Here is a 15465-nt window from a genome sequence, read left to right as displayed (position 1 = left end):
TGGGAATATCACTCGTCTAGTAGGCTCCACAAAGATCTTGTAGTGTACTGTTTAGCTGTAAAATGAGAAAGTTTGTGACCCGGCAGCCATGTTGAGAGCAGTTGAGAAAATATCAAGCACCGCCCATCAGCCGGAGCAAACTTTCTTATTTTCAGCTGAACAGTACACTACAAGATGTTTCTGGAAACATTTGAGGCGAGAAATAGGCAATAACGTAACAGAAAGCTGCTTCCGTTGAATGAACAGCCGATAGGAACGCTCTCTCTCTCTGAAATGACCTGCGATTGGCCAAAGTCTCCCGTCACAGGCTAGATTTTTTTAAAGCGAAAACAGCCGTGAGGAGATGCCGTAGTCTAGTTACCTCTCAGAGCTCTTGAATTACAATATTCTAAAAGGTTATTTTACCCAATGATACCAAAAATATTCTGCCTACTGCAGGTTTAACTTCGGCTGTGTTTCCTCCACCTGTTGAAACCATGGGTGTATTAAAGGTCCCATATTGTAAAAAGTGACATTTTCATGGCTTTTATATTATAAAGCAGGTTTTTGTTCTATATAAGTACTGTGAAAGTATTGAAAAGCTTAATCAACAGAGAAACACACACAGCCCATATTCAGAAACTGAGCTTTTGAAACAAGCCATCAGGATTTCTGTCCATTTGTGATGTCACAAATCTACAATATTTAGACCCTTTACGCAATTTTAAACATAAACATTTTAGATGTGTTCTAGTTTATTCCTGGTTGCAGTGCAAGACCTATGGAAAGGAGGCTGGGTCACGGGCGGACACAGGTCTTGGGGGGTATGGGGTATGACACATGCGCAGTGTAACTGAAGCTGCGGTCGTGCGTTGCGATTGGCTCAACTTCGGCGAGAGCAGGCCAGATTTTACTGCGCATGTGTTGTGAACCCAAAGATATGACACATAGATAGATAGATAGATAGATAGTAACTTTATTGATCCCGAGGGAAATTCAAGTTTCCAGCATCACAGTTCCATAGTGCAAAACATGTTAGTAAAAAGGCTGTAAAAAAGCTAGTAGTGCAAAGTACAAAAAAATATACCAGATATAAAAATACAAGGAGATGAAGAAAACTGTTACAACTGAATATAGTGCAGGGTAACAGCTGTGATACACGACTATTAAAAAAGTGAATATAGTGCAGAAGAGACTGTTAAAAAAGAGTACAGTGCAGGGTAACTCCAGTAGCTTAGTCTAAAGTGCACTGTGTGCATTATTATCTGTCCTGTTGATGACACGTGACCCAGCCTCCTTTCCATAGGCCTTGGTTGCAGTGTATGTGAATGTCATCAGCTGACAGGAAGTACACATGGACCCAAGCAGACAGAGTGGTAAATACAGGCATATTCAGGCTGACAGCATGGGGGGAAAATAAAGTTGTTTTTTTAACATTACAGCATGTAAAAATGTTCTAGTAGGAACACAAAATACAAGTATGAACCTGCAAAATGAGCACGATATGGGACCTTTTAAAAGAACTGTCACCGAAGCCCTCATGTGTAATATGACGTAATTCCCACACTTAGCGTCAACCAGTGAAGGCAACAGATGAGAAGCTCGTGACGCGTTACGTCGCTCCGCCCCGCGCGGCTGTAGACAGCCAAACCAAGAGACAAGCAGCAGAGTGGACACATCCTCAGTTGCACTTGGACTTTTGTTTGCGTTGTAAACAGCTTCAGTGTGAGCGTACTCACTTCGTGTGACCATAGTCAGTGAGCTGGACAGTGTTTTGACTCGGTGAAGAAGAGGAAATGGAGAAGGGTTTGTCCCAAACTGGTGACAGCAAGCTGGACCAGGCTGTCAAACAGTGGCTGCAGTATGACAAGGTAAGCTAACAGCTAGCTTCATGTTCCTGTGACAGCTTGTCAGTTTGTTACCTGGCTGGTTATATAAGTGATCCAGTGTGTTGGGTCAAACCAGTGACCTGCAGTGATGATTCCAGTGTGTAGTGTACTAATGTAGGTGTTGTTTATAACATTAGGAAAACGAGTAAGTGTAAAATGAAAACACTGTCACTGCAAATGACTCTAAAGTGGCATCAGGTACTGTGAGAGTGAAACTATACACACAACTGGTGTTAATAATTAGCTTTTGATCAATTAAACTTTATTGTTGTGATGTTATAATGCTGTATTATATATATATATATATATATATATATATATATATATATATATATATATATATATATATATATAATATTTTATAGGTTTATAATATCTTAATCAGTATAATTAACAATTCTGGAAAGATAGATAGATGGATGGATGGATGGATGGATGGATGGATGGATAGATAGATAGATAGATAGATAGATAGATAGATAGATAGATGGATAGATGGATAGATGGATAGATGGATAGATAGATGGATGACTGGATAGATAGATAGATAGATAGATAGATAGATGGATGGATGGATAGATGGATAGATGGATAGATGGATAGATGGATAGATGGATGGATGGATGGATGGATGGATAGATAGATAGTAACTTTATTGATCTCGAGGGAAATTCAAGGTCTATGTAATGACGGGGGAATATATGGACAGTATTCAATTCGAAAACCAATAGTTATTGTCAATTAATTTCTAGTATGACCTATAAAGTCAGCTCAGTTGAACATGCAAAATGAAGCAGGTCTTCATGGTAGCTTACCTTTTTACCTTATGATTACTACCAAATCACATAGTTCTTTCCAGGAAACATCCAAGTAAAATGTTTGGAATTAACAGACCTGTAACACAAAGCATTACCTTCTCGGAGTATCTAGTTACATGAATGAAAGGCCTAATATATTTATGCTGTAAATACATTAAACAAATGTAAAAGCTTCACATACAGTTCCTCTCCCTCCCTGCTGTCCTCATCAAAAGCACAATGGACTTCCTCCATACAGACTGATATGCTGATCTTTAGTAATTTCACAGAGAAAAAGCTTGGGTCACACGTGGTTAAAGAGCACACAGATGTGTAACCAGACTAACATGCATCTGGCCAACACAACCAAGTCATTCATGGTCTTAAAGAGACATGGGATGCCAATAATCAGGTCACATTGGAAAAGGGAGGCTGGCTCATTAGTCTGAACATAATTGCATTAGGGCAGCTTGCTCAGTGGACCATTTGAATAGGAATGTATTTATGGTTGCCATTTGTAACCAGACTAATTCTTTAGTAAAGTTTTTACTTTGTTTAAGTAATGAACACATCATTCATTCACATTGAAATGCACCACAGTTTACCTGAGTTTTGCTAGTCAGTCACTCAGGAGAACAAATATCCTCGACACTGCACACAATCTGAATTAGAGCTGAAATAATCAATGAGTTTATTGACAGAAAATGAACTATTTTCATTTCACTTTCTTAGTTTTTTAAGAACAACATACTTGGAACAACATTTCTGCCATCCAGCTAACTTCCAACTGCAGTCATTGGCAAAGATGTGTTCTGAAACATCCACTTGGACTCAAAGATGAGCTGCTTAGATTTTGAAGGTCAATGGTCAAGGTTACTGTTACCTCACAAAACACATTTTTGGCCATAACTCAAGAATTTATATGCTAATTTTGACAAATTCATACAAGTATATAATAGGATAAAGTGATGACATTTACAGACATGGATGTAAAGGGCAACTTGACTGGTTGGCGGAGGCATACAACTGCGTGGCGGTAATTCTAGTTTAAGTAAATTTCAAAAGTAAAACCGCTAAAACTTCCCTTCATAACAGACCAAAACAAACCAATTGGCAACACTAAGAAGTAACACAAAAGTTAGACTAAAACTGACTTTTTAAATGTTACATTAGAAATCATACTGACTTTGCTAACCTGATCTCCAGTTGTAAGCTCTACATTTTAACACATATATGTAAATGTTGGATTTATTCCCATGTATAACAAAATGTGGGCATGATTTCTTTCCCCAGAACCCCAAGACAGTGTCGATGGTGCAGGACCTGGTGAAAGAAGGAGCGGTGGAGGCTCTGAAGAAATGTTTCTCCTCCAGGATGGAGTTTGGTACGGCAGGTCTGAGAGCAGCCATGGGCCCTGGCACATCCTGTATGAATGACCTCACTATCATCCAGACCACACAGGTTGGTTAATAGAGAAACTACTACCACACATTAAGCATCAAGTCACATGCAAAGCCAGACATTCACATTATTGATTTTTGTTCTCTGCTTTCTGAAGAGATACTCCAAACTCTCGTGGTTGGCCACATAGCTCACGGCAACATCTTGTTACACATCATTGTAGGATCTCAGTGCAGCTACTTTTCTCCCCGACTTCCTGTAGCTGTTGTTAAATGTCCTTCACACACAAGTTTTCTCTTATTTCCCTAAATGTTTTCCCCCTGCCAGGGTTTCTGTCGCTACTTGGAGGAAACTATTGATAACTTTAAGGAGCGAGGGGTGGTGATTGGGTACGACGCCCGGGCCCACCCTCCCAGCGGGGGCAACAGCAAGCGTTTCGCCAGCCTGGCTGCAGCTGTGTTCATCGGCCGAGGGGTGCCGGTCCACCTCTTCTCTGACATCACCCCTACACCCTTTGTGGTAATCACTTGAACTTCTGTAATTTCCTCATTTTTTTTTTTTTTTTTGCATTGCAGAAACAGTCACAGATGATGCAATACCTTAAAACGGAAGTATCATTTTACTGCTTACAATTACATTTAAACATGCTTTTTATTATATTTGTAGGGTGAATTTGTGCTGGAAACCAAGATCAGTTTGTCTGGTGTCTGGTGTCTGGTTTGCTGGTTTAGCAGGTGACAGTGGGACAGAAGCTAAAGGGCAAATTCCATTAAAAAAGTACACTTCCCCTTCGTATACTATAGGTTACATAACGCACATAGGATTCACTGACTTATACTCAGTTTAAAACTTGTGACCATTCACATGACTTTGTGTCTATAGTCGACTACACATGCATAAAACCATACAAGATATTCTTTAGGGCTGTACCAAATGTAATTTTTTACATTCAAAGCTTCTGTTGAGGTTTTCAAATGAAGCTTTGAATGTCTTTCGTCATATTTTATGACGTCATCACCCTAAAAAAATGGAAAAACTAGAATTAACACCTCGTGGTTATATGCCTCCGCCAACCAGTCGAGTTGCAGCTTACATCCATGTCTGTCCAAAATGTTCTCACTTTATCATTTTATCCTCTTAGACATTTGTGTGACATTGTCATAATTAGCATGAATTCTTGACTTATGGCCGAAAACTTGTTTTGTGAGGTCACAGTGACCTTTGGCCATCAAAATCAAATCAGTTCATCCTTGAGTCCAAGTGGATGTTTTTGCCAAATTTGAAGAAATTCCACGACGATCGCCAGTGCGGAGGCATAAAAATAGATGATTTGATATTCTGGTTATATGAATGTAAGTTATGGTGCTGTTAGATTGCTGCTAGACCGCCCCGTTAATACAGGTGTGTGCCTTCCTCAGTGTGCCACAAGCAGGACAGCGAATAGTTTATTGACTGTTGTTTTTGAAAGACTGAACGGCAACAAATATGGATTGAAGCAGAATATTTTGTTAGAACAACAACAAACATGAATTTTGGAAACGATTACATCTATTTTTTTTCAATACATTTTTACTAATGGACTTAACAATGCTCAGGAGTTATTGGAAATGTTTGGATCACATGATTTGGAAACAATCCTACAGCCACCACTGGAATCTAATTCTACAAATAGTATAATACTAATACCATTAGTGTAGCCTGATCTTTATCTGCAGCTGTGTAGAAATACTGTGTTTAAACGGAAAGAATAGACATGCAAAAAGCTACGCAGCATTCAGATATCAACGTTATGAATGGAGCCTCTAACTGTTTGGTACAGCCCTAATATTCTTATTGAAGCCTGGACAGAGATTTGATCTTGACACCAGGTATTTAGTGATACATACACATAAAAGTAGTTTATCATTTTCACTTGACATTACTCATTTTGTTTGTGTAATTGTGGGCACACTGGGTCAGTCACTTCATGTTGGTCTTTTCTGTCTGACAAATACACAGTTTGTAAAACAGTTGAGCTGATCAGTTTATGCTTATTTTCACTGATTTTCACCTGGATTTTATGTCCCCATGCATGTCGTGCTGCAACAAGATATTCACTAGTTTATAGTAAATAATCAGGTTGATTTATGGTAGACACAAGAAGGGTTATACTTCCACTAACAGAAGATGAAAATAGACATATAGCAATAGATATTTAACAGATTTGCCAGACTAACTCCCATTTCAAGATCACTTGTAGTAGAAACAGAGTCAGCAGTTTGGTTCTTGTTAGAATTAAAATGACAATTATAATATTCTTCAAGGACTGGTTATATACATCTGTCAACATTTGTTTGTATTTTTTCTCTCACATTGTGTGCTTGCAGTACACTGTATATTATATATTATATATGTTATGATCTAGTATAGTATGATTTTTGAGTGACATATTTCCCTCCGACTCCCTGCAGCCTTTCGCAGTTTCACAGCTGGGTCTGTGTGCTGGTATCATGGTGACGGCCTCTCACAACCCCAAACAGGACAACGGCTACAAGGTAACCGCTTTTACTTACTTACTTACTTACTTATATTTGAAGGTTTTGACAATTTAAACTGACAGTGCTCCCAGCGCTCGAAATTAAGGATGTCCCGTTGTCCCGGAGACAATAAAAATAGCACCTGGGACACAAAGATACAGTGTCCAGTGACCCTGCGGTCATCAACATGCTGTGGCTGAATAACACCAATGGCGGCAGCAAAGAAAGGAAGCCCCCTGAAGCACTTGTTTTAATGTAGTAGCAGCTAATGCTACTGTGTGTTGCTCGTAAGTAGTAGAGGAACTATGTCCATTATTTTGGTGGATGCCAAGTTTTACTAACGGGCAACATATTGCAATCTGCAGACGCTAAATACCTCTGTGTGTGATATCAGGATGTAGTGTGTTAAAGTCAGATGTTTATATTTTTTGTTTGTTTGTTTAATTAATTTTAATAATTGCATTGAAAAATGTAATCTGATTAGCATAATTTGAACTTTAATTTATAAATTTAGAATTCCAATAAACTTGTCCGTGTACGTTTTGTTTATTGGATTAAATCCAAAAACAGAAACAAGAAAACTACTTGTATCTTCTTTTCATCCTGCCGGGTGTCACAGCGGGCTGGTGGCCAGCAGCAGCGCTGGGTCTAACCTGTGTAACAGCAGCAACAGAAAGTTTGCTCAGTAAAAAGCAAACTTTGAAAGTTTTCTCTTGCTGCTGTTACACAAATTAGACCCAGTTTGCTCATATCGGCAAATTTTCTGTATAGCTCCGGGGTCCACAGCGGGCTGGTGGCCAGCGGCAGCGCTGTGTTTAACCTGTAAACTTTCAGAGTTTACTCAGCAAACTTTCAGTTGCTGCCATTACACAGGTTAGACCAGCCTGATCTCACAGACTCGTTTCGTTTCTCCCCGCCACCAGGAGACTACTTCGCCGGGAGGAGAGCGGCGACTCAATAAAGAATAAATAAATGAAAAATAATTAGCAGATTCATCAATATTGAAAGTAATAGTTAGTTACAGTCATAATGCATTGTTCTACCTGCTGCTCTGTCTGTGTCTCAGGTGTACTGGGAGAACGGAGCCCAGATTGTGTCTCCTCATGACAAAGGTATCTCCAAGGCCATAGAGGACAACCTGGAGCCCTGGCCTGAGTCCTGGAGCACAGAGGAGGCCCTGAAGAACCCCTTGCTCAAAGATCCCTACCAGGACATCCACACAAAATACTTCAAAGCCATCCAGAACCACTGTCATCACAGGTGCTGCATAGATAACTACCTACTGAGCAGCAAATACCACACCTTAAATACCACACCTTAAAACACCTGAGAAAGGCATGATGTAGAGCTAGATAAACTGCTCCATTGATGATTGTCATCGTTGTGCTTTGCTGCTTAACATTTGAAATGCATGTATGAGATACCACTGTAGGGCATACTAGGACACACACACACTATACTACAGAGTTGAAATGAGGAAGAACACATGGAAAGAAAAACAATGTCTTGACTCTAACTTATTTCTTCACAGGGACATAAACAAGAGTTCAAAGGTGAAAATTGTGCATACATCTGTGCACGGCGTTGGCCACGCATTTGTCCAGTCAGCTTTCAAGGCCTTTGACCTTCACCCTCCATATGCTGTAGAGGAACAGAAAGATCCAGACCCCGAATTCCCCACCGTCAAATATCCCAATCCTGAGGAGGGAAAGGGAGTCCTGGTATGTTCTGAACATTCACATCACATGCATTAATTTTTAGACGCCACTGGTGGACCCTCTAGGGTGGCCTTAAAATTGAAAAAAACACGATGAAGTGCTCTCTAGGGAGCCCTTGCAGTAGAGAAAATATGATGTAGTGCCCTCTAGGGGGCCCTTCCAGTAGAGAAAATATGATGTAGTGCCCTCTAGGGGGCCCTTCCAGTAGAGAAAACGTGACGTAGTTCTATCTAGGGTGGCCTTAAAATTGAGAAAACATGATGCAGTGCCCTCTAGGGTGCCCTTCCAGTAGAGAAAATGTGACATAGTGCCCTTTAGGGTGGCCTTAAAATTGAGAAAACGTGATGAAGTACTATATAGGCTGCCCTACATGCTCAAAAACTTTCTGCGCGCTGGTGCCCCATGGCGTGGAGCAGGTGCCCTTTTTTTTTTCTGCCACCACTGATAGACGGTGTGTTTTTGTTGAAGGTGTAATGTGTGTTTTGCAGACACTGTCGTTTGCACTGGCAGACAGGGAGGGGGCGACTGTTGTGTTGGCAAATGACCCTGATGCTGATCGACTGGCCATCGCTGAGAAGCAGGAGAGGTCTGTGTTTGAGTGTTTATGATTGTGTTTTTATGCTTATTCCATCCTTGAACATTTTAACACTGTCCACAATGTCAATGATAAGTTGATTTGATCTGTAGTTATCTGATGTAAATTTATCTAGGGTCAGTTGACAGCCAAGGACAGCTTCCTTTTGCTAGGTCACACGATATAAACTGGGCTGATGCTTGATGATAGAAGCCGGCTAAGAAGAGTATGCATTAAATTCTGGCCTCCTAGAACTACCTACCTGTATAAGAGCTGCATGCATGCGCCAATATGAAAAATGAATTATCTTGGTATATGATATTGTGATTAAATCAAAGGAAAAATTACGCATAAAAATAATATAATGTATAAAAACTTGACGACTTTTTGTTGTCATTGAAGCACATCCCACCCTACACATGCTACAAGTGCAATTCCTTTGCGAAGGAGTTTTTGAATTTGGAGAAATGTTGTAAATCAAGATGATGAGGCATGTATATGGAAAGTGGGTTCACCAGAGCCATAGCCAGGAATTTAGAAAATAACTAACCACCAAAATCCTTGTGAAATGTGAAATTGAATAGTCTTATAGTATAGAATAGTATTAATCTAACTGTTTAGTTATATGATCTGCGAGTTTTATCATTGTCTCAATGCTGTTTTAAAGTCTTCTCCACACTGCCAAGAAAGTAAGAAAAAGAAAATACTGAATCCCTTTTTATTAATATTTTACTTTATTTAGTTTTTGCCAGAAACAGTCAACTTTTAAATACTGTATGTTGAGTGAGTCCAAAAATATCAGAATCATCCCATGCGTAATTTTTGCATAATGGCAGATTATGAACTTCTTGTGTTGTTAAAACCCTCAAATTTCCAAAACCAATACAGAGGAAATGCTGTGAATAACACAGACTGGTGATATTATGTTTGTTTACATGCCTGTACTTCAATAACGTCTGTCTCTCTCTCTCTCTCTCTCTCTCTCTCTCTCTCTGTGTCAGTGAACAGTGGCGAGTGTTCAGCGGTAATGAGTTGGGAGCGTTGCTTGGCTGGTGGATGTTCCGCTGCTGGAAACAGCAAAACTCTGACGCTGCTACTGTGAAGAACCTTTACATGCTGGCAAGCACCGTCTCATCCAAGATACTGCGCGCTATCGCTCTCAAGGAAGGCTTCCACTTTGAGGTAACGCTAGTCAAGTTCAAGGCATAAAGCACAAAACATACTCTACTAAATGTTTTTAAAAGAGCAGATGTAAACAGATCGGATCAGGATGTCCTCATGATCATAAAATGCTGTCAACAATGCTAATTTTAAGATAAAATGTAGCTAATGGATATTAACAATACAGTTAAATGCACTCTATTGTCAAGCAAATGTTGGTGGAATTCATATTTGAAACCACACGTGACGATTACCTTCACCAATGTTTGGACAGGAAACACTTACAGGGTTCAAATGGATGGGAAACCGAGCTAGAGACCTTTTGGACCAGGGCAAGACTGTTCTGTTTGCCTTTGAGGAGGCCATAGGTATGCACACATGCATGCACACACACAGAAATGAATGTTTTCCACGTGGCATCGCATTATAAGAGTTGTTCTTGTAATGATCTTCACAATGTCCCAAGATAAGTTGATTTGATTTGCCTAAAAGTATTCATCTGATATAAGTTTATCTAGGGTCAGCTGACAGACAAGGACAGAATCGTTTTGCCAGCTCACAAGATCTAAACTGGGCCGAGACACCTTACTCGATAATAGAAACCGGCTAAGAAGAGTATGCGTAGAAGTAAATGGATAAGAATGATGTATAAAAACTTTAACATTTCGTTGTTATTGAAGCACTTTTTATTAAAACATGTAGAATGGTAAAGTTTCTTAAAGGGACACTGTGTACAATTTGGCGGCACCTAGTTGTGTGGTTGCAAATTGCAACCAACTGAGTACCCCTCCACCCTCCGTTTCCAAGACTGCGGTAACGTGAACCGCTGAGTGCAAAATCTTGGTAACGTCGTCCGCCTTGCTCAGAGGCCATCCTTACCATAATAACACTACTTTAGGAGCAACGAAAGTCAGACGGCGGCTGGCGGTGCCACGGCTCACGTTACTAGGATGGGGGCCCCTTGTGTTTGGTGTTGGTTAATGCGACAATGACAACACTTAAACTAAACTTTTTTAAATTAAAACATGTAGTTAAATTGCTTATTTGTCCTATACCTAACATATTGCAATATAGATATATGAACTGCTCTAACAATACATCTCATAATACTTGACAGCCCACCTACACCTTCAGAAGCTTCCTCTGTGGCCTCCTGCCTGACAATGCATGTAGCAGCAAATGTTTACTGAAGTGTATCCACACTGGTGTTCTAACCATGTTGCAAGCATGAAAATAGCAGACGTGTCATCTGAGGACCTTGGTCTTGGTTAGTCAGCGGTCAAACACCATGCAGTGGGTTAAAGGTCGTTTGAGGTTGATATGACAGATGTTCACTCAAACACACACACACACACACACACACACAACATCACATACTTTAGATCATTCCCATGTAACATGATTATGAGGCTGTAAATGGAATCACATGCCTTTGCACGCACTGTTAATAAAAGGAGCAAGTGACCTACAGCGGCTGGCGGTTTACGCATACCGGGGATGAACTGAAAGTGTGTGTGTGTGTGTGTGTGTGTGTGTGTGTGTGTTGCAGGGTATATGTGTAGTCCCTCTGTATTGGACAAGGATGGAGTGAGTGCTGCAGCCATAGCAGGAGAGATGATTTCCTATCTGGCCACGAAAAGCTCCAGCCTTTCTCAACAAGTCACTGCCATCTATGAAGAGTAAGACACATGTGTTTATTATACTCATCTGGCTTTGATTTATATTACTACTGTAAGATACTGCAGACTTTAACTCTGTCTCTTCTCTCCTCCTCGTCGTCAGGTACGGCTACCACCTCAGTAAGAACTCATATTTCATCTGCCATGACCAGGACGTGATCCGCAGCTTGTTCGAGCGCCTGCGCAACTACAGCGGCAAGAAGGACTCGTATCCCACTGAATGTGGTCGCTTCGCCATCTCTGCTGTACGAGACTTGACCACCGGCTACGACAGCAACCAGACCAATAACAAGGCTGTAAGTGCACACATGGACACACGTACAGTACATCCACTCAGAGCAGGACAAACATTTGCGGTGACCTGCAGTTTATTTACAGCAAGCATGTTACGTTGTCTGCCAATAGATATACTGTAACTGTTTTAAGCCATAACTATGAAAATGACATAGTTAGACACACGACTCCCAAGAAAATGATAATGTTGCTCCATAACCGCTGGATGTGTAAATAAGCAACTGTTTGCTAACAAGTTCTCTATATCAACTTAAAAGGTTGATGATATGTCAATGTGTTCACAACTTTCCACTGCCCCCAAGAGGCCAAAGAAAGACCAGTTATTGCAGGTTTAAACCTGGACTGTGTGTGTTTTAAGTTTAATTAAATGCACTGAGACAATACTGAGGAATTTGGAAAACATTCAGTAGCCCACTTTTACAGGTTCAGTTTTTTTAAGTTACTTTCTGCAGAAGGGCAGTTACTGCTGAAGTAGTTGCAAAAATATGCACAGAAACTGATGATGTGAGCTACTAGGGGATTTTTTTACATTTGAAGTTTCGACTGAGGTTTTCGAATGAAGCTTTGAATGTCTGTTGTCATATTTTATGATGTCATCACCCAAAAAAAATCCTCAAACAAAGTCCTTAATTTGAGTAAAGTGATTCATCAGATTAAATGAGTTAGTCTTTTTTTGTTAAATCAACTTTAATGAATATAACTCGTCAGTTTCATCACCATAGATACATGTACCGGTAGGTGTGGACTGAGGACTGAGCGTTACAGCGCTCACTGTGTGTGTGTCTGTTTGAGAGAGAGTGACAGAGAGAATGGAAGAGAAGGTGGACTATTGCACACAATATTTCTGTAAGTTATTAATAACTTACTCGGAACGCTGCTTTGTAACCTGCCCGCTTGGACCCGACCTCGATCAGTCACCCACGAATCACTACTGCGCAGCCACCACTGGAATCTGATTCTACAAATAGAGTACAACAGCCTCTTTAAGATAAGATAAGATAAGATATTCCTTTATTACTAAGTGGGGATATAAGTGGGGAAATTTGCAACTAAATTTGATCTGCAACTGTACAAAATAACTCAGTTTAAACACAATGAATAGACATGCAAAAAAAAGTTTTGCAGCATTCATATGTTGATTTAGAATTTGAATGTCAACGTTATGAACGAAGCTTCAAAGCCTCCAACTATTCGGTACAGCCCTATCAGCGACATTCTTGTATTGTATGTGTATATGGAGAATTTCTCTTGTTTTCCCATCTATCCATCCATGACCGCTTCCTCTTGTGTCCCAGGTTCTTCCCACCTCCAAGTCCAGTCAGATGATCACCTTTACCTTCTCCAACGGGGGCGTGGCCACCATGAGGACCAGTGGCACTGAGCCAAAAATCAAATACTACACTGAACTCTGTGCTGCTCCTGGCAACAGGTAGGTCACCGTAGAGACCAGGCCAGGAAGTGACAAATGTCATGATTATTTTGAGTAGCGATTAATTATTTATACTATAAAATGTCAGAAGATAGTAAGTTTACAATTTCCTACAGTAAAAACCAAGTTGATGGATTTACATGTCTTGTCCAACTTGATGATATCCAATTTACAATGATATGAAACAAGAGGAAGCAGCACTTCCTCACCTTGAAGAAGCTGGAATAAAGAATTGTTACATTTTTGAAAAATGACAATTGTCAGATTATCAAAATAGTTGCCAGTTACTTTTCTATGGAACAGCTAGTTGTTTTAGCTCTAAATGTATTAACCGTAAATAGAAACCCCCAGTTATCTCAACACGTTTATTATCATTGTTTGTTTTCCCCTCTGACTCTTTTGGTCTCTTAACAGCGATGTGACGCACCTGAAGAAGGAGCTGGACGACTTGGTTGATGCCATTGTTGAAAACTTCTTCGAGCCAGAGAAGAATAAGCTGCAGCCCAAGCCGGAGTAGCTCTGATAGACTGTATTCACATACAGGACCAGTTGTGACTGATATCTGTCTGACCAGCATTTCCCATAATGTCTTAATTACTCCAGAAGGGACTCTTTATTTAATGCAAGCTTTATTTTGATAAACAATCACTTTAAATGACAATTTTACCAATGTGTTTTCTGCCAGTTTGACCAGAGATACTATTACATACCCACTGATGCATCTGACTTTATTATTGTTATTATATCATCTGCAGGCTTAATGGCAACCTTTCACCTCCACTTTGAGTTTGTTTAGCCATCTGTTTTTGGGGTGAAGGTATGGATCCAGATCCAGTTTTACATCCAGCAGTCACAGCTACATTTGGATTGAGTTGACCTCAGTGCTTTAAACCCAACTATAAAATGTTCACCACTCTACAGCCACAGTCATTCCTGCTGTTTCACTGTGGTGTTTAGATACACACATTGCCGTATATTCACTTGTATTTAACCATCATGCATCCCATCCTCCTTCAGCATCAACTGCACTGCTGCTACTACCAAGAGTTACAGAAAGTGTGTAAATGAGAACTGCTGAAAGAAACTGATGTAACTTTAAAACTCACTAACTTTAATGGATGTTGTAAACTGCTGTTAAACTTTGAAAGTGTAATATTTAGATCATATGACCTTGAAAGTGACAGTTGAAAATATTTTTCAGTTGTAAAAGCTGTTATTCCAGAGTTGCTAGTTTGGGGGGGAAAAAAGCCTAAAAGCTTAGAGCACCACCAAGTGGAGATATTATACATTCATTTTTCCAAATGCACCCACTGCTCATTACTTGATATGAATAATTAACACCCAAAAGGGACTCTGAAAATCGGGAAATCTACAACTAAGACCTTTTTACTTCCCATTATTTAAGTGATGTTGACTCCAGAAATGTGTATTTAGCAGCTCACCTTTACTTATGTGCCTCGTATTCCAAAAATGCTGTGCTCAAAATACAATTTCACTCAATAAAAACAGTTTCTAACGGTGCCATGTGGAGAAAAATATCTACACTGTAAACAATTGCTGTTAATTTACAGCAGGATTTCAACAGTATTAACCTGTTATTGCTAAAAACAGGGCTTTACTGTTAATACAAAAGAAAACCTGTTAAATTACGCTCATAGGCCGTTTTTTAACTGAGCTATAATGCATTCTTAAAAAACAGCACTTTACTGCTGATGTCTAAAGTATCATCAGTAACAGTTTCATGCAGTATTTTTTTACTTCTGGGACCTGATCTGCACATGTGAGGCTTGTACATTGTACATGATTGTAAAAACAGTGAATTAGCTTTATTGTTCTTCACTCACATGTTGTTCTGGTTTGCATTCTGTGCTTGTAGCCAGCTATAGACACACATTTTGGGAAAAGTGTCAACAAGTCTATTATAGCCTTTTTCCTAACAAGTCCCTTTAATTGTATTTAGTGTGACTATTCCTATGTCTGTAACCTGCTAAGTCTATTCATCTAGGCAAAAAATAATGTTTATTAAAA

At 39.8% G+C, this 15465-nt stretch overlaps 1 protein-coding gene across 1 annotated transcript; it reads left to right on the top strand.

The window, feature by feature from the left end:
* Positions 1-1631: 1631 nt before the first annotated feature.
* pgm2 (phosphoglucomutase 2) lies at positions 1632-14958 on the top strand. The gene is made up of 13 exons (XM_074630141.1): positions 1632-1850; positions 3959-4126; positions 4394-4585; positions 6517-6600; positions 7649-7842; positions 8114-8303; positions 8789-8886; positions 9876-10056; positions 10310-10403; positions 11585-11714; positions 11818-12010; positions 13304-13437; positions 13852-14958. Exons 1-13 carry the CDS (start codon positions 1776-1778, stop codon positions 13952-13954), a joined length of 1836 nt encoding a protein of 611 aa, XP_074486242.1. The 5' UTR covers positions 1632-1775; the 3' UTR covers positions 13955-14958.
* The last annotated feature ends 507 nt before the right edge of the window (positions 14959-15465 follow it).

Source organism: Sebastes fasciatus, chromosome 3, assembly GCF_043250625.1.
Source record: "Sebastes fasciatus isolate fSebFas1 chromosome 3, fSebFas1.pri, whole genome shotgun sequence".
Lineage (NCBI taxonomy): Eukaryota > Metazoa > Chordata > Actinopteri > Perciformes > Sebastidae > Sebastes > Sebastes fasciatus.
The sequence above is the reverse complement of the archived record's forward strand: the minus strand, read 5'-3'. Positions and strand labels throughout refer to the sequence as shown.

What these genes read in the sequence shown, in the direction of transcription:
- pgm2 (XM_074630141.1), top strand. Translation starts at nt 1,776, where the DNA reads ATGGAGAAGGGTTTGTCCCAAACTGGTGACAGCAAGCTGGACCAGGCT. An exon ending in AGTGGCTGCAGTATGACAAG is followed by an intron (nt 1,851 to 3,958) that starts GTAAGCTAACAG and finishes TTCTTTCCCCAG; the next exon opens with AACCCCAAGACAGTGTCGAT. An exon ending in AGGAGGGAAAGGGAGTCCTG is followed by an intron (nt 8,304 to 8,788) that starts GTATGTTCTGAA and finishes TGTGTTTTGCAG; the next exon opens with ACACTGTCGTTTGCACTGGC.